This window comes from Lutzomyia longipalpis, chromosome 2 (genome assembly GCF_024334085.1).
Source record: "Lutzomyia longipalpis isolate SR_M1_2022 chromosome 2, ASM2433408v1".
NCBI lineage: Eukaryota > Metazoa > Arthropoda > Insecta > Diptera > Psychodidae > Lutzomyia > Lutzomyia longipalpis.
Window position 1 is genome coordinate 5,769,739 of NC_074708.1, and position 19,585 is coordinate 5,789,323.

At 35.9% G+C, this 19,585-nt stretch overlaps 3 protein-coding genes across 16 annotated transcripts in view; 2 read left to right on the top strand and 1 right to left on the bottom strand.

Annotated features, from left to right (window-relative positions):
* The first annotated feature begins 53 nt into the window (after positions 1 to 53).
* On the top strand, positions 54 to 2,307 carry LOC129788816 (probable ATP-dependent RNA helicase DDX10). The gene is made up of 2 exons (XM_055825161.1): positions 54 to 986; positions 1,062 to 2,307. The coding sequence occupies exons 1-2, from the start codon at positions 54 to 56 to the stop codon at positions 2,271 to 2,273; spliced, it is 2,145 nt and encodes a 714-aa protein (XP_055681136.1). The 3' UTR covers positions 2,274 to 2,307.
* A 963-nt stretch (positions 2,308 to 3,270) lies between these two features.
* LOC129788820 (oxygen-dependent coproporphyrinogen-III oxidase) lies at positions 3,271 to 4,954 on the bottom strand. The gene is made up of 2 exons (XM_055825182.1): positions 4,750 to 4,954; positions 3,271 to 4,668 (listed from the first exon to the last, which is right to left on the bottom strand). The coding sequence occupies exons 1-2, from the start codon at positions 4,827 to 4,829 to the stop codon at positions 3,576 to 3,578; spliced, it is 1,173 nt and encodes a 390-aa protein (XP_055681157.1). The 5' UTR covers positions 4,830 to 4,954; the 3' UTR covers positions 3,271 to 3,575.
* A 366-nt stretch (positions 4,955 to 5,320) lies between these two features.
* Positions 5,321 to 19,585, top strand: part of LOC129788821 (syntaxin-binding protein 5) — a 127,984-nt gene continuing 113,719 nt past the window's right edge. For 6 of the 14 annotated variants that reach the window (XM_055825183.1, XM_055825188.1, XM_055825185.1 and 3 more), the window contains exon 1: positions 5,326 to 6,779. In XM_055825183.1, coding sequence (XP_055681158.1) covers positions 6,660 to 6,779 — 120 coding nt within the window. In that variant the 5' untranslated portion in view covers positions 5,326 to 6,659. Of the gene's footprint in view, positions 6,780 to 19,585 lie in introns of all 14 variants that reach the window. The other 8 variants (XM_055825189.1, XM_055825190.1, XM_055825193.1 and 5 more) reach the window with 4 other exon arrangements.

Here is a 19,585-nt window from a genome sequence, read left to right on the forward strand (position 1 = left end):
TTGTTTTTGCTTTTTCGTCTTGGCACATTGTTTTGCATTTTTTCGCGTGGAAAATGGTGAAAAATATCAAGTACGACAAGAAAAAGCGTCTGAAGGGGGAGAAAAAGGTTCCAGGAAAGGGTGGAAGTAAGGAAACACTGACACAACGAGAGGACAGTGAGATTGAGAAGTTGAAAAGTCAATACGAAGCATTTAATCCACATGAAGTCACGACGTTCCGGGAAATGCCACTTTCGGGGAAAACGCAAAATGGGCTCAAATCTTGTGGGTACAAAGTTCCCACGGAGATCCAGAAGCACTCAATAGCTCATGCATTACTGGGAAAGGATGTCCTGGGGGCAGCTATTACGGGAAGTGGGAAAACTCTGGCATTTCTCGTGCCAATCTTGGAGATTTTGTACGTGCGGAAGTGGACACGATTGGACGGCGTGGGGGCTGTTGTAATCACCCCAACGCGAGAGCTTGCCTATCAGATCTTTGAGACACTGAAGAAGATCGGGGGGAGTCATGATTTCTCCGCGGGGCTCATTATTGGTGGGAAGAATCTGAAGTTTGAGCGAATGAGGATGGATCAGTGCAACATCATCATCTGCACTCCGGGACGACTGCTGCAGCACATGGATGAGACGCCCCTCTTCAATTGCGACTCAATGCAGATTCTCATTCTGGACGAAGCGGATCGTTGCCTGGATATGGGATTTGAGGTCACAATGAATGCCATCATTGAGAATTTCCCAAAAGAGAGGCAAACTCTGCTCTTTTCGGCCACACAGACGCGCTCTGTGAAGGATCTGGCAAGGCTGAGTCTTGTTGATCCCATCTACGTTGCACCGCATGAGCAACAGGCTACAATTAAGACAACTCCGGATACATTGACGCATAGCTATGTTGTGTGTGAGCTAAAGGACAAAATAACAATGCTCTGGTCATTTATAAAGCACCACAAAAAGAGCAAGATTATCGTCTTCCTGGCCACATGCAAACAGGTCAGTTGGAAGCATTAAATCTCCTCTAAAATCCTCCTCAATTGAAGATTTTTCTTTTTGTTTAATTTCTCTCAGGTAAAGTACGTCTTTGAGATCTTCTCAAAACTTCGTCCGGGAATCAGTCTTCTCGCCCTCTATGGGACATTGAGTCAGGATCGGAGGGTAGCAGTGTACAATGACTTCATGCAGAAGAACACAGTGATCCTCTTTGCCACGGATATTGCTTCCAGGGGCTTGGATTTCCCCTCGGTGAATTGGGTCGTGCAGCTGGACTGTCCGGAAGATGCTGTGGCGTACATTCATCGTGCCGGGAGAACGGCAAGATTCAATGCTAGTGGAGAGAATCTTCTGGTTGTGACACCCAGCGAGGAAGAGGGGATTCTCGAAGAGCTAAAAACACGAAATATTTCCGTTGAACGCATCTCAATTGATGACAAATTCATGTTCTCCCCTCATGCGAAGATTGACATCTTCCTGACGAAGCATCAGGATTTGAAGGAATCCGCCCAGAGGGCATTCCTGGCGTACATCAAGAATATCGTGCTGATGAAGAATAAATCAATCTTCAAGGTTGATTCCTTGGATATTGATGGCTTTGCCAGATCTCTGGGGCTCATTACAACGCCCCGTGTTCGCTTCCTGGATCGCTACCGGAAACGCATGGGGCTCCCAAAGCCAGCAGCATCATCCTCCAAGGAATTGGATTTTGGTCTCAATGTTTCCGATGATGAGGAATTCGCCGTGACAGCGAAGCCTGTGGAACTTCCAGATGAAGCTGTTCCTGTGGAACCTCTTCCCAAGCCCAAGCCCAAAATCATTTCCAAGGCTTCAGCTGCAAAGATGGCACTGAAGGGGAAAGTTGCCGTAAATACGAAGATTAAATTTGTCGAGAATGATGAGGATTCAGCGGGTGCTGCGGATGACTTTGAGTATGATCCGGTGAAGGCACGTGAAAGGATGCGAGAGGAAGACAAGTACGATGCAGAACGCTATCGAGAGATCATCAAGACGAAAAAGAAGACACGCAAAGAGAAGCTGAAGAAGCGCCAGAAGGCTGAGGAAGAGCAAGAAGAACAGGATGACTTTGGAACTTCCGATGAGGAACCTGATCTCTCGTGGCTACCCGATCCGGGACAAGTGTACGGTGGGGAGGAATCTCACGAGGAAAATTCAGAAAGTGAACCAGAAGAACCAGTCAGGAAGAAGCAGAAGAAATCCAAGAAGAGTGTGGAGGAGGTATCCCTGACGGAAGCAGAATCAATGGCATTGCAATTGATTGGAGATTAAGAATTTAAAAATTAAATAAAATTTTGTTTAAAAATAGAAATGAATTTTTTTTGATTGTAGTTTGTACTTTTTTTTTTAATAAACTTATCTTCCCGGAATGGTTTGATGTGTTCCCGGAAAGTACCATAAGTGCCTGGAAGTTGTGCAGTGATCCTGCCCATTGCATGAGGAAGTTTCTAAGGGATCTTAGAAATCTCCTTTTCAACACCCGGCTGATCCTTGATTACATTTAAGGGTAAAAACTGAGTTAATAAAAATGCTTTACGCAATTGAAAAGAGGACTTCCCAAATGGACAGATTTGGACCCCTAAATGACATCAAGAATCAGCCGGGTGTTGAAAAGGAGATTCCTACAATCCCTTAGAAATTTCCTCTTACAATGGGCAGGATGACTACACAATCTCCAGGCATTTATGGCAATTTCAAGTTGCTTTTTATTTTAAACATTTTAAAGGATCCGTTAGCGCTCTTCAAGGTTTTCCTGGACAATATTAGTTCCAAATCCTTTCCGGATGTGGATTTTTGGACTCTTTGACTGTCCAAGATTAAATTTTATCGGTTAAAGGATGTTTTGCGAAAAGGATTTAATTTCTCTGCAATAACATATTTTCTTCTCAATTTTAAACGTTTTTCGTCCTTCCGGGAGTTTCAATTCCATATTCCGGGAGCTAAATTAAATTAAATTGAGAAGGATTTTTATTAATTTGAAATTAAAATCTCATTTGGCATTAACTTAACTTCCAGAACACGCTAGAAATCAATCAAAATCCTTTCCAGGACATCCGGAAAGGGACAAAATTGATTTTTTCCGGAAGGAAGAATATCTCAAAAGCGAGTAATCTTGAAAATTATTTAAAAATAGTTTTCTGTACATCTAAACAGATCCTATTTGATCATCCAGGAGGAAGGAAAGATTCTCGTTCAGGAAGAGAACTTTTTGCAAGTTCTAAACTTCTATCTCCGCCGCAAATGGATTAGAAATTAAACATCCTCATCCTTCTAATTTTCTTCAACATTTTATTTGAATGAATTTATAGGAATTTAATAGGAATATTATGTACAATAGGACACCAGAGGCACAACAGGATGATTTTAGAGAGAAAATAGAATTTATAAAAAAATTTCCAACATTTTCTTTTGCATCTCCCGTCCAGCAGAGATGATTTTGCACATTTTATCTTACATTTCCGGTAAATCCCAGAGCATTTTCAAGGTAAATCGGAGGATTTTCTGGGCACAAATTTCTCTCTCAAATTCCACTCAATTGGTCATTGAGCTGGACATGGAGAGTGCCAGCTGCGATCAGGGTTTCTGCTCCAGCTTCAACCAGTCTCGTGGATTCTTCAGCACTTCCATGAGTTGCCCTTCGCGCGAATTGGCTTTCGGTTCGTGCATGTACTCCCACCGTGCTGTGAGTGGTAGGGACATGAGGATGCTCTCGAAACGTGCTCCAGGCGTGTGGAGACCGAACTTTGTGCCACGATCGTAGATGAGGTTAAATTCGACGTACCTTCCGCGTCGGAGGAGTTGCCAGGTGCGCTGGGGATCACCGTAGGCGTCATTCTTGTGCTTCCTCACCAATGGCAGGTAGCTGGGAATAACGGAGTTGGCGCATGAGGAAACAAAGGCAAAGGCATCATCCTGGGAAGGTTCATCGAGATCATCAAAGAAAATCCCTCCAATTCCGCGACATTCCTTCCGGTGGGGAATGTGAAAGTACTCATCGCACCACTTCTTGAAGCGTGGATAGTACGTGGCGTCGTGCTCATCACAGGCTCCCTTGAGGGTCTTGTGGAAGTGCACAGAATCCTCCTCATTGAGGTAGTAGGGCGTTAAGTCAGTCCCACCACCGAACCACCACTGTTTCTCCCCCGTAGAGTCCTCAACTTCAAAGTAGCGATAGTTGAAGTGAATTGTGGGCACAAGAGGATTCCTCGGATGAATGACAGCACTCACTCCGGCAGCAAAGAAGGGCAATGGCCCGTCGGATAGTTTCTTCCCTCGAGAACGCATCTGCTGGACAGCTCCTGGAGGAAGATTTCCCGACACAACGGAAATATTAACTCCTGCCTTCTCGAAAACTTCTCCATCCTGCAGGACACACGTTATCCCCCCACCACCTTCATTCCTCTCCCATCTATCCACCGTAAAGCGCTTCCCGGCAAACTCTTCTGCCTCCAGGGCACGACAGAAGTCAGCCTGTACCCGCATAATCATCAATTCCATCCGGGTTCTCATATCATCCGGATTATTCTCCAATTTATCTACATTCGTAATTGGCAAGGCCATAAAGTGACTGGGATTAATTTTCTGCTTTCGCCGATCTGCATGAACACTCTTTGATGTCCACCAGACTGCGGCACCGGTGCCCAAGAGGAAAAAACCCGCGGGGTATCTGCAAAAAACAATCCCCATGATTAGCAATTTCTTATCTCGCGGGAGGGGCATTTTCACCCATTTCCCGGCAATGTCTCACCTCCATGCGTTCCTTTTTCGACTCTGCACGACTCCTATTGTGCTAAATGCCCGGAAACTTGCACGAATTGTCCTGAACATTGGTATTTTTCAGGATAGTTTTCTCTTTAAAAATTGTTTTCTTTCCTTTCTCAGCAACTAATGAAAACGAAGAAGAAGAAGAAAGTACAAAATGTTTCATTTATGGGAAGTGAAACACAAAAGAAATATTTGGTGTTTCAAGGAACAATTGCAAGTGTGTGTGTTTTGCCCCTGAAAATAGACTTCTTTGGCATTTCTCACACTTTTCGAATGTTTCGAATTTTGGAAACGGATTTTTTTTTGTAAAATTTTCCATTTTACACGGAATGTTTCCATAATGGCGGAAAATTGCACCCGGACGGGAAAATCTGGAGATAATTTAAGAAAATCTAGAAAAAATAAGATTCATTTTTCATATTGAACACGAAGGTGATAAAAAGAAGAAGAAGATTGGGAACTGGAAACATACAGTTATCACACGGATAACGACTTATGGGATGAACTCTTCACACTCATAACTTGTAGAGAGAAAGAAGAGGACAGCCCAATTGTGACGTTGTACAAGTGGTCACTGTATGATGTGGGAACTTCAGGTGTAAAAAATTTCTGCGGGAAAACTAGGAAAAATCGTGAAAATTAGCCGAAAAAATTGTGAAAAAGTCGGCAAATACGGTGCAAAAGGATCCCCAGAGTGTGTTGCGAGTGTAATTTGTGGAGGCATTGTGTGGCAAGGTCAGGAAAAAGTGCTGGTTGGCTGAGAAATTCTGCGCACCTCCAAAACAAGAGAAGGAATTTTGTGAAAAGGCGCAGAGATTTTGCGCTGCGCTGGATTTTTGCGAAAATTGGGGTCGTGCTCCAACGTCAGGCTCACCAGGAGAGGATATAGTTGCCACATACAGAGTGAGCTGCCCCCAAGGCTATCCTACTCTCGTACGTCACCTTGCCAGTGGAGCGTGAGGGAGTCAGCTGGTGAGCTCATCTTCTTCGTGTGTGCGCCGCAGCTCCCCACGGAAGGATACGCGCGCGAGTTTTCCCCTTTTCCACGGAGAGCCGTGTGTGTGTGAGAGAGTGCTGTGGAAAATTCTTGGTAGAGTAGAAGCCCGCACAGCTAGACATTGCAGTGTTCGTGGTGATTCTAAAGCGTTCTTATCATGTCCCACTTCCGTGTTGGCGACAGTTGTTTCATCATCATCAGTGTCTGTTGACCGTCACCTGGAGAAACAACACCTCCTGCCCGTGCTTGGGTGCCCCGTGGAGGGCAACAAAGGACACTCTTTTCGTGTGAATACAGTGCTTTTTTCCACCACAAAAAACGACAAGAAAAATCCTCTTTATTTGTTCTTTGATTCCATTCCACATTCCCGCCCTTTGCTCCACATCTTTCCCTTTTTTTTGTTGTTGAGAAAATCCAGAATCACACTTTTCTTCCTTCTCCCAGCAAAAGTATCCTTCTAAAACATTCGCCCACCCATTGAGGCCACTCACAGAGAGGAGCTTTGCTGCACATCCTGCGACGAAGGAAACCAGGGCAAGTCCGTTGTAGGGCGACACAAAACCACCCTCTACACACTGCTGCGGATATGCTGAGCTGCTGGTCACACTCACGGACAAAATTTCTGCACTGAAACACACTGATTTTTCGCCACAATCGATTTTTCATCCAAAACGGAATCCCAACTCTTTGGGGGTGTTCATTTGAAATTTACGCGCCCCCGCGGGCGGAAGTGAGCACACACAGTGTGCTTTTTTCGTGCCACAGACACTCAAATTGCACCCCACATTCGTGAGACTTCCTCCCTCTCCCACACAACACCGTTTCAGCAGCAGCAGCAGCAAAGAAAAAAAAATCAATCAAGACTGTCGCAATTTTTCCCATAGCACCGTGGCACCATGAAGAAGTTCACGTTCAAAGGTGTCCTCGATGGATTTCGGTCGACAGTGCAGCAGCAGAGTAAGCCCGAGCAGGAGATTCAGGAGTCCCTGCGTCCAGATCACTTCCAAATAAAGAGGGTGAGTCTATCTTTTCTATTTAGTTTTTTTTTTTTTTGAATTGCAAACTCGTGAAAATAAAGTGAAAGTCCACAGATGAGTTTCAAAGAGCAAACAAATGTTTAAATTTATTCAATTTATTGAAATAAAAATTACTCATCGTGTGTTCCCCGCGTGCGATAGTGAAGTATATCTGCAGTGAACAAACTCTCGGGTCGATTATTTTTCTCCAACAACACACAGAATTCCAATAGATAAGAGGAGAAAGGAAAAACATAACAAAAAAAAAATCGTATAGATATGGGCCATGGCTGGGAAAAACGAGGGAAAAGAGCATTTGGGAGCTCACAAATTGCGGGTAGTATGCTGGAGAAGAGATTCTGGTCGCAAGGTCATTAATTTTTGAGCATAGGAGGAAATGAATTGAGAGCTCATGCGAAAATATTCACCATCAAACCAGCATTTGATGGACGATGGAAAGCGATAAAGTGATTTTTCTCTCTCTCACAAACCACCCCCCCGCAATTGGAATGTGGATGATATAAATTATTGCCATTTTGGTGGATGGTGGCCTTTTTTTTTCTCTATTACCTTCATACCGTACAGATTTATGTATTATGTAGTGGCCAGGATATTGTGGAAAATTCGATCAGAGGGCCTCTTTTAAATGTCCGTCCACCATCCACCTCAATCGCTAACAATTGGATTTGCATTTTTATTTATTTTACATACTTTTTTTTTTTTTTAAATCCAATTGGATTTATGAAAAAAGGAACACACTCCCTCATATACTTACATAATGGAAAACAAACTGAATGTAAAAAATACATATATAGAAATTTTATTTACAATAAATTGTGATTGAACGTCACATAAATGAAAAGATATTTTTTTTATTCAATTTCCGAACTGATCCTTTTGACCCGCCTGACCGAAGCTTTTTAACCCCCATTATTGCGTGGAAGTTTAGAGGGCAAATGGGTTCAAATTGCAAAATTTTGGGGGTTGAAGATATTTTTTTCCTCTTAAATTAACCCGTTGTATGGGATTGAGCAGCGTCTTTTTTTGTTATTTTATGCAGGGGGTAAGGTCACTGAATATAGGGTGAAATGTCTAATATGGAACGCCTAATTTTTTTTTTTTTTGGAAAAACATATTTTTCAATTTTCTTGTAGAAATGTCATGAAAATTGAAGAATATCTTTCCTGCTAAAAGGGTTCATGGAGTGAATACACAGTAATATCCGAATTTTTTGTAAAAAAAAAAAATAGAAAGATACTAAAGGCGGAATTCACTACTCAGTCGGGCTTAAAATTTTAAGTCGGTTTTTAAGTCGGTCTTAAGGTTTTAAGTCAGTTTTTTTAAGTCGGTCTTAAAGTTTGTAAGTTAGTCTTAAAATTTTAAAGTCAGATTAACAAATTGCATATGTTTCAATAAATTTTACAAATTTTGATGTTTGGAGATTGTCAGATGGACTTATTGGAACTTACTTGCTGATTACACTTTTCTATTTTTTTTTTAAGTTACAAAAAGTGCATCTGACAATCTCCAAACATAAAAATTTGTAAAATTGTTAATCTGACTTAAAAATTTCAAGACCGACTTACAAATTTTAAGACCGACTTAAAAAAACTAAATTAAAACCTTAAGATCGACTTAAAAACCAACTTAAATTTTTAAGCCCGACTAAGTAGTGAATTCCACTCTAAATCTGAAAAAATACGATTCGGTTCAGAAGAAGAATAATTCTTTTACCATCAAAATGAACCTCAATTAAAATTGAGAGCTCATGGAAAGTTAAAAACCCAATAAAAGAAAAGAAAATTGATTTAGGGGCAGCAAACTTATAGATTTTTCTATTAATTCTAATTTTATTAATTCATTAATTCTAGGAAATTCCAGAAGGATTAATTCCAATGATTTTAGGGCTAAAGATTCAAATACAAAAATAATAATAATTGAAAAAAATAAAATAATAAATAAATAAATAAATAAATAATTGAAAAATAATAATTAATATTTTTTCTAATATATTTTGGATTCTTAATCTGAAATTGTTATGTGAGAATTGTGGAAAAAGCATTAGAACTCATTTTCTCATAGTTCAACAAGAATTAAACAATTAGGCAGATTAGAGAATTTCCAAAGAATCACAAATTACTCTATGAATTAATTTCATTCAAGATTGATTCCTTGAGTTAATTTTTAACTAAAAATCTGCAATAAAAAAATGCAATTTTGCCTTTTTTATTAAACAAATATCTCATTGAAGCTTTATTCATTTATTTTTTAAAACCATAAAAAATGTTCTAAAATACGAATAGAAATGGAACTAATTAATAACGAGAATAATGAGAAAAAATCAGATCCACCGATGATGCCCTGTATTAGGCACACTGATCCTATAGGGTAAGAAGAAGCTTTATACAATCTTGGGTTGAATTTTTCAAGGTCTTAACAGTTGAAGGTTCTAATTCAAACTCTCCTAAAGTGTCTAATTTTTCATTAAATTTAAAAAAAAACTGAAAACTTAAATTTCCTTTTATTTTATTTCGAATTTATCCGTCAATTATGAAGTTGTTTGTTTAAGAATTTAATTCAGTAAAAAAATTGAAATGATTCAGAGATCAACTGCCTTAAACCAGTTACTTATTCACGATAAATTCTTAGAGCAAAACTTAATCTTCTTATAGGCTTATCTTACGAACAAGTAAAACCATTTTTAAAGCATTTAAAACGTCATTTTTTCTTTCAACTTCCACCATAGACGCAAAGCCCTAGCTATGTTCAAGATATTACGCGCAGTGTAGAGTAACTAATGGTAATAATTCAAAAAGAATTGATAGGTGCTGGACAAATGAGACAAATGACATCCCCACAACCTAATTTACACGACAAATATCCTTATTTGAGATGCCCCAATTGATTTGCAAAATTACGACACGTCATAGTGTTGCACAGGACATGCCTTATTCTGTGGTTATGATGTGCGCAAAGGCTGTGCCCATATCCAAAATGTGTGTGTACAGTGATTGCATCACAAATGGTAGTCTAATGTTGGTTATATGCAAGAAAGAAAAAAAATGTACAGACTAATAAAATTTGTGATTTTTTCTTGCAAATCGTTATGAGAAAATTGAGAAAAAAATCAATTTCTCGCTTGGCACGGTGTATGGTTTGGTTACTTTCCCGCAGCAGCATTGGTTGCGGAGGGGGGGGGGGGAAAGGGGGTTTTTGGTATGATTTTAAGAACATGAAATACGGTAAATTAGTTAAAGAATTTTCATGTACTTCTCTTCTTCGGTTCGAGATGGAAAATAGTGGCAAGAAGTTTTCGTTCGCTCTGGGAAAGTCTGATATTTCTCGGGTATGGCGTGTATACATAACAGAGTAATATATGTATGTTGTATATAAAATAGGTATGGTTTGGAGTAAAAGAGCTTTTCTCGATAATAGAGTGGAGCTCTTGGTATGTGCTATGCGCGCGATAGATGGTTGAAGAGGTTGCAGGGTTTTAGTTATATGTAGTCGACAGGTGTTGATAATGATGCTTCTTTTATTTGATATCTTCAAAAGATATGTGAGGAAAATGTTTCACCCTCTCTCTTCCCTCACAAAATAATATACATTATGTACAACTTTTCTCATTCGATTATATTATTAAATCATCACGTTTTATAAAGAAAAAAAAACAAATAAGATTTGCGATAGTGGTACATGGATTTTATTTCTTTTGAAACATTTCTCTATAATATTTTGCAATATACAAAGTATATAATATCTATGTATGTAAGTAGTATCGTACTATATAGTAGAAACATTGGATTTCGATAAATCGGTGCTTTTGCTGGATGATAGGAAAATGGAAAATATAGGGGGAGAGAGAGGGAAGTGAAAAAGAAAAGTATAAGGAGAATGTTGTAAATCTCTTGGAAAATTCCTATGTGGCGCAAAAGGCAAATATGCTTTTTGAACTTTGTATATATTATACTATATATGTAGGTATGGCTTATAATATGTATTATAACCTATGTTATATGACGATGAAATAAATATTTACATAAATTTCTCCCTTTGGAACGCATATACATACATTATAATGCTTAGATTGTTTAGAGGAAATTAACCCGTAACAAATTATGACGGAAGCCCTCTAGAGGCTTAAACCTCTATACATACATTTTCCCCGATATTGTGTGTTCTCTCTTATCTTCTTTTGTAAAATTTGTAAATTTAATCATATTTTCAAATGGGCGGATGCTTCCTATAAATTCCAGCATTATGTAACTATAGTGTTGTAGAATAATATATATAGGTACACGGTGTTATGAAATCGATGCTAAAATATAATATTTTATTAAAAATATTATTTTGTTGACTTTAATAAAAAAAACTTTTTAAGGGTTTTTTAGGGAAAAAATGGTACAAATTATCAAAAGGAAAATAAAAAAAAGGAAAACGCCGAGTCAAGATAAATTTTAGGGGTTAGATGAATCACCTTATATTTTAAATCTCATTGGATGATAATGAAGGATAAGGAGATTGTTTTAATAATATATTTTCTCTCCATTCTACCTTTGTTAGCTTGTATAGTGACCCTTATTCTTTGGAATATGTCCAAAAGGCCCGTCCTATGGGTTATTTTATACAATATACATACAATATATACATAGGTATACCCATTTCCCAAAACTCTCGAATATTTAATCCGTCCTTAAACACACACAACATTAATTAAATCCATTTTATACTCTTCGACCGTGTGACTTGGAGTCTTTTCTGTGGGTTCACTCGGTGCTGGTTAATTTTGTATGCTTTATGTGTTATATGTATGTAGGTATATGGAATCTGTGAGGACAAAATGTTGGTATCCCCGCCCACTTGGCGCAATCCTTGTAATTTCTAATGTATTAAGAATGTATAGCCAAGTTCAATTGTCACGCACATGAAATAATGCTAAAGGTGGAAACTCAAACAACATATTTTTTTTCTTTTATGAAAAGAGGATGAATATGAAAAATAAATATGTCTGACTATGAAAATGTTGAAAAATGAATTTTCCAAACATTTTTAATAATTAAAATTCATGGTTAAGCATTGTGTAATTACAGTGGTGCACCGTAGTGTAATGATCAACATATAAATTTTAGTTTCAGGGGATATTAGGAAAATTTGGACGTCATTGATTTCATTTTTAGCCAAAGTTTTGACGAGCTTTTGCAGTTGATTTATCTTATTCTTTTTCTGGTATTTATTTTCAAGATTTCTTGTACCCCAATTAGACCCTTGAATAAAGGACTTTCCATTACAGAAAAGAATAAAATCTTTTGGGATTTTTTTCACTGCAAATTACTTCTGTTTTACTTCAATAATTTTTCTTTAATAAGACGATCTTTTTTTCTCATTTCACCTTCTAATTTCTAATTGATGTAAGGGACAGATTCATAGAACATCCATTCTCTCATATCAATTATGTATTCGTCTATGCTTATATAGCATAGCTTACCTACCTATATATATTTTTTCCTTGAGCTTCCACTTGAGGGATTTTTTTTTAATAAAATTGGCAACAAATATCAGGGGAATTTTTAAATGAGCTTTCAACGTGGAATTTATGAAATTATATAATTTTAGAGAACAAAGTGATGATGAATTGAAATTTTCACAATATCTGACATTCTTTAGCAACACAACCTACACGAATTTTTTTGTTAATATTTAAACAACGTGTACGAAGATTTTTTTGATCATGAAAAATAAAAGAGAAAGATAAAGCGAAAATATGATAGCATAGGTGATTAATGAATTAGGAATTTGCTAAAATTATGCAAAATTTTAATTTTCAAATGAATCTTTGTCAATTAAATTTAAATAAGTCCGCAGGAGATGTTTATTTTCAAGAAAATTCCCTCTGTTATCGAATATTTACTAATTTTGTTAAAACGGATAATTTTCAAAGAAAAATTGTATCAATTTTCCTTTTTTCTACAAATAATAATTTTGAGGATGATTTTAAAATCCTTTTTATTCATTGGATAGACTTTTAAATAAAAAAATATGTATTTGTACATAAATATGTGTGCTTTTGGGCTTTTGGAAGCACGTAAAATTTTATTGAGATCAGTAGAAATATTTTATATTTAGTGCACCATTATCACACAAAAAAACGCGCAAATCTATGTGAATGACTGAAAATTCACACATTCATACACCATATATCACAAGCCAGTGAGGAGGAGGAGGGAGGAAGGGGGTGTGGAAGAGGTAGATGAAGAGAAATTTGTATTCTCAAAATTTAGCTAAAGCTGAGAGGTAAAAAAGTAATATGTTTTGCTCGTTTTTTTTTTGCTGCTGTTGTTCATGATATTGGACGATACACGGATGTAAAGATTATGTTTATATGTAAGATATATACCTACATTGTAGGTATCCAAGTGAAATACGGAAAGGGGCATACGGTGAAGGAAGAGAGAAAAAATAGTAGTAAGAAGTCCAAAGAACAGGCAAAGAAATATTTTTTGGAAGCACGTTTTCACTTTACAATGAATAAGGCGCGCGCAAAGATAGGAAAGAAACAATAGAAGAAAATTTTCTCATGTTTTTCTCATACCGTTAAAGGGAGGAAAGTACAGAGAGGGGGAAAAAAACGTGTATACTTTATTGTGGTGGTACTTTTTCGTGAAACTCGTAAAATTTTTCGCGAACATCTGAATTGATGGGAATGAAAGGAAAAACAGGAAAACAGCAGCGAAACTTTTCACCTCCATCGCCGCTTCGCTATAACGGATCCAGGAAGACGTGAAAGTGTGTTGCTGATAAAGTTATTATCGCCGGAGACGATGGTGAAGAATTGTTTGGGGGTTGAGGGTGGTGGAAACACGACAAAGTTACGCGTTGCGAGAAAATTGCAAAATAATAATAATGACCAAATAAATAATTTAATTTTTTATCTTCCATATTTCCCCTTGTATACGCCTTGTACCTATGCTAATATCATATTTACTGTACTTTTCATACTTTCACTTTGCCACCAAACTTTATTTACATATATATTTCATCGTGTGAGGTCATAAAAAGGAGCATGGGGTGATGAAATATGGTTCAAATTACTTAATGTTATTATTTTATGTTATGTGTTATTATTATATTGAACATGTTACGTGTATATTATGGTTTGGAAAGTGAAGACTTTGCTATTATGGGAAACTTGAAATTTAGATTAAATTTCAACGTAGGGGCCTGCTCAATAAACTGACCTAATATTTCCAGGATAACAGAGAATTTCAGCATTGTGCTTTGAAAATCAAATGTGATTGAATAAAGATGAGAAAGCTTCAGTTTAATGAGTTATATAGCTACTACCCCGTAGGCGCGTGTGGAATGAATAAAATCAATACAATTATGGACATATTGAATATGTTCCGACTCAGAATATTTCATTACAGAAGGAATCTGAATTAGTTCAAATTATGTTACTGTATTCAATAAAAAAGAGAGAGAAGAAGACTAATTTTCCTTATTTTCTCAACATTTTTTTTATTACATACATACTTTAATATACAGAAGGAAAATTGAAAGGGGAACCAAAGGATGATGTTTCCTTTCTTTTTCAACAGTCCTGATGTTGCTATATATGTACTTTTTACACTGTGTATATTTGAAAAGGTTGATGATCACACTCTTTGTGCACTTAATCGTTTTGTACGTCAAGTATTGAGTACAATAGTGAAGTATCTTTGAAACCAATATATAAAACGACGGTGGTAAAGTTAAGGGGATGATGTCTTGAAGAGCTTTTTGCGCTTTCATTTACACACTCGTTGCTTTTGTGGAAATTTATGTGTGATAATGTAGTAGTTCTACGTATACGCTACAGCAGCCCCCGGGCAAATGTACGTCAATTTTATTCATGAACTCAGGATAAGGGAAAAATGTGAATAAAGGAGTTTATTCATTTCTCTGTGAAGATACCTTTATTTGAGGAAACAATCTGGATATGTATTAATTTGTAGAGAATCAAAAACTAATAATAACCGTAAAAAAGACTTCACAATTTCCACAGGGTTTAAATGGAAAAAAATCGACAACGATTTACTCAAAAAATGTAAATAATGACGTCACCATCGTGTTTTTTTTGGTTTTTCAAATACTTTTTAATGAATAAGAAGAAGAAATCTATTCAGCTCTCTGATTGGCTAAGAAATTCAGGATGAAGTTCTCATTGGTCATTACACCTTCTCTACGTCACTACCTGGTGTAGCTTTAGTGCACGGCTAGCTTGAACGAAATATCGATCTAAATTCAAAAAAATCAAACACACATTCCCTTCAATATATATGTATAGATATACTAAAGCACATAGTTCCTGATAAGTAATGTACATGCATATAGCGTAGAAGATGAGCTTTTGAAAATCATGGTGTAAAATTCTCATTAAATTAGGAGCTTTCGAGGAAGGAAGGAAGAGATGAGAAAGTATTATACACATGATAAAATTCTACTATACCGATGAAATTACTATATAAGATTGAGGTTTAAGAGGCAATGTAAATTCTATGAGAAGCCATTTTATGATTATATAATCTTTTATGTGATCTCCATTGATTTACTACATATAAATGAAAAGTGTACTCAAATGTACTTAAAAGATGAAAGGGTAAAAGGTGTAGTTAGATAGTTAGAGGTTTCTTTCTTCTTCTTCTTTTTTAATTACAACTTGTACTGTGTTAGTCAGCCAGCCACACATCCTCTTTTGAACAACAATTTTATCAAGACAATCCTATTAGTGCTGCCAAAGGAGAAATAAAGTTCCATCTGCATTGTAGAAGTTTCCTTGAGAGTGAACAGGATATAAATTGAATGAACTGAGCTTCCAAGGATTCTCTGTCAAGGTGCATAAATCATTCTAAATCCAAATAGATCCTTGTTTGCGAATTTAACGGGTCACGTGTTTCAATAAAATGGATATTGTCTCCTGAAATTACATATACATACCAACGGCACACAAGAGGACACTTGAAATCGATCACCTGGGATAATAAAAGATAAAATCATTTTGTATGTCAAATTCAAATTGCATTGATTCAATCAGAATGAAAATATGGTTTTGCTTTTAGTGAAGAAAAGAGTCTTTTTTTTGTGAATTGATGAGGTGAATGGATGCATTTGAGAATTCATTATATTCTCATTTTCTTTTGCTTGAGAAGAGGTCAAGAGATTCAAATTCTTGGAATTTTCTCATTTTGCAATTCACATGAAGTTGGGCGGGTAAATGTATTTTACATTTGGAAAATATATAAGTATGTAGGTACATAAACACATCTAGGTCCAATTTCGTTCAATTTTCATTATTCAATTTACCACCTCGACTTTACCTCTGATGTTTATATATCTGTATATGCGGTGTGTATCTTTTATGTATAGATGTGTCATGAAATATACGTAGGTAACTGAAATATATTCCTAACGTTTTGAAAATTATTTTGTTTTACTTTAAACTTTCACAGAATTCTCAAAAATCCTTCAATTTGTGAATTTGAGTAAAATAAATAAAATATCAATGAAATAAAAAATTCTTTGAAATTGAGAAAAAGAAAGGAAATTGAAATTATTAAATGTCAAAGGGGAAAATTATGAGATAAAATAAAATTGGATTTTTCTTGATCATTGCACGTGGTTATGATGTCCTCAAGAATTTTGTGTGTTTCCTATAATACACAGGAAGAGATAGATATAAAGTGTATTATATAAAAATATATAGTATAGAGATATTTGTGACATAATATTGGATCTTTATAAAGGAGACGCACGTGGGTGACGAAGAAGGAATTAAGGCATATATAGAGAGGAAGTATTGAATCAATATGGTTCAATGGGATCAAGAAAACCCTCCAAGTTATAAGAAGATATTTATTTCATCTCTTTACTGCCATAAAATACAATGTTGCCAGAGAGGTTGACGATGGAAGGGGAATTTAATTAAAAACGTATACGCCAAAGTATTGAGTATATATGGCAAATATATAGGATACTTTGTTTCTATATTTTCAACATTATAAACAAACTCTCTATAGTGCCAATTTTTAATATTTTCCCACTTGCTGCTCTATATTTTAGGTTCACAATAAAAGTTTATAGATTTTTTTGTTCATTAAAAAAAGTTAAAATAAAGTCTTCTCTATGTTGTTTAATTAAAAGTTTGTTGGTACTCTCATTTATGAGAATTAAGAGACATTAATTGAAATTTGAATGTTTATAAAATATTCTCATTAAAATCCATACATATTGATCATTCTTCAATTATTAATAGCACGTCCTTATGGGTTGAAATGAAACAAACTAGAAGTGAAGTGACCTAAACGATGCTTTCACTTTAATTGTTGAACTTTTAATTACTTCCAATCGAAAGTTATTCTAATGAATTTTCCATGGATTTGTCGAACGTTTTGTGACTGAAGGAATATTTGATTGAGAATTGTTTCTTTAAAAATTGGTTCAATCGAGAGTTTGAATGTGGCATCCTTCCATCCTCTGTGTGTAGTAAGATGGGTGATCGGAAATTGCATGAGATGAGAAAAAAATGTCGAGTTAAAATTTGTAGGGATAAAGAATCGTATTTCCTTTTCTGTCTCTCACTTTTCTTAAACCCCTACCACCCCCACATACATACAACATAACGTGTGTGGTGTCGGTGTGGTTGCGAATCGTGGGAGACCTGAGAGCTTTTTGGATAGAGATAACAGGAGAGAAAGAATGAGGATTGGAGTTGTTGAAGAAATCGAACCGATAAATTTACTTTTTGCTGAAATGACTCGGTCCTCTCAACTGTATAAGATTTAGCTAAAGCTGTGTGAATGGTTGGTTTATATATCGGATACCACGAGACAGGATATCCAATCCATGAGACGAATTTTTACTCATTTTTCTTCTCAGGACAATTTTCACACTTTACCCTTTTAATATCCTTGCTATATACAGTACATACATACATACATATTTGAAGAATATATATGTTATATTTTTTTCTGTAGAAAACCGTATTACAATGGGTTAGCTTAAGACCTCTGTGGTTAGGATGTTAGCTTTTCACAGGGAATAGTTTTCCTTCGTTTATATCCTTCTTATGTGTTCACGTATAGATGAGAGATATATCTTCTTATTTTATACATTATCTTACCATGATATGTATACGCATGTAGGTGCTGAAATGTTGTATATAATCATGAACAACATACCTACATATCTGTGTACACATAGCACCTTTTTTGGCAGCACAAGTAATAGTGGAAAGTTGGTTAAGGTATTGGAGACATACGAAAAATAAACTTTTTAGGAGTAGCTCCACACACACAGGATGAGGAGGACCTGTAAAACGGAGGAGGTGATCCTATGTATAGGAATTATTGAAGATGAAGGGTATTCTTTTATTAGGCAATCACACACACATATGCGTTTTTATAGTGTTCATTTCTTTTATATATTGAGCCTTTTTTTCTCTCACCATCCGCATTTCATACATATTTTGGATACCCCCTTATTGGCCATATTCCCCCCGTTTTTTTTACCGAATTTTTGTGGCTTTGCGACATAAAATTGTGACTATACAATTTATTGGATGGACATTTACATACACATAGTTATAAAATAAAACCAGTGGCGGTGGTAAGTGGAGAAAAGACTCACTTATGGGGTTCTTACGCAACATTTTTCATACGCCGTATGCGCAATATCGAATTTGAAGACCGCTCTATCGAAGCTAAAATGAAATTCTCTGCAGTGACTTCATTTTATAGAATCATTGTTGGTTTAGGGGAGGCACGGGCTATAGGTTGTTCTTTATTCTGAACCACTTGATGGACCTAGATTTTTTAAAAAGAAAATTGAATCTAAAGGCGCTACTATGAACTAGATTTTCCACAGAATCCCTTCATGTAAAAAATTTAATTTTATCCGAAGCTTTTATCTCATTCTTTTCAAAAGTTAGCAAAAATACTTTAAAAAAGTCCCTAAAACTGAAATAGTTCTCTTTATTAAATTATTGAGTGACATAATAATTAAAAACTAATGAAAAAATGTCACTGTTCACCGAGAAAATACGTGGGAAATTATAATTTTCCAACTTGAAGGTAAAACTTTTAGTGGTTTTTTGTTGTATTTCACCCCAGTTCATAATATAACTGTTATTTCAAAGTTTTCCTTAGTATTTCCTGGAAAATTTTCATTCCACACTTTTCCCGAGTATTTAATAAATGTTCTAAAATATCATTTCATTGCTACAACTATTCCAAATTGTCCTATGAACTTTCTCAATTTATATTCTGCATAAAGTCTCTTATCTAATATTTATCTATAAATCGTAGAACTTTTTTGAACTCTTAATGAAGACGAGCGAAAGAGAACTTTTTTTTTTTTAAAAACAGCAAAAGCTCAAATTTAATATATAATTTTTTTTTCACTTTGTCATCCAACATCGATTTAATAAAATGACAGATAACACGAGAAAAAAGTTGGAAAACTTATCTTTTCAAGAGGCCGAAGATGGGATGAAAACTCTCCATCATATATTTACATTGAACAAAGAAAAGATGGAGATTGATGGAAAATATTTGTGATAAATTTTCTGCAAAATACCTGATCGGAGAGATACAACATGTTCTATTTACAATAACTTTCCTTCTCTTGTGAAAATCAACAATCTCCCTTCAATAGAATACCATATAAAAGCTTCATACTTTTGAGAGGGGTGATCCAAAGAAAATCTTCAATATGTCCAAAGTCTTGGGGATATATGGAATAACAATTTGATGAGTAGACAATGATAAAAGGCG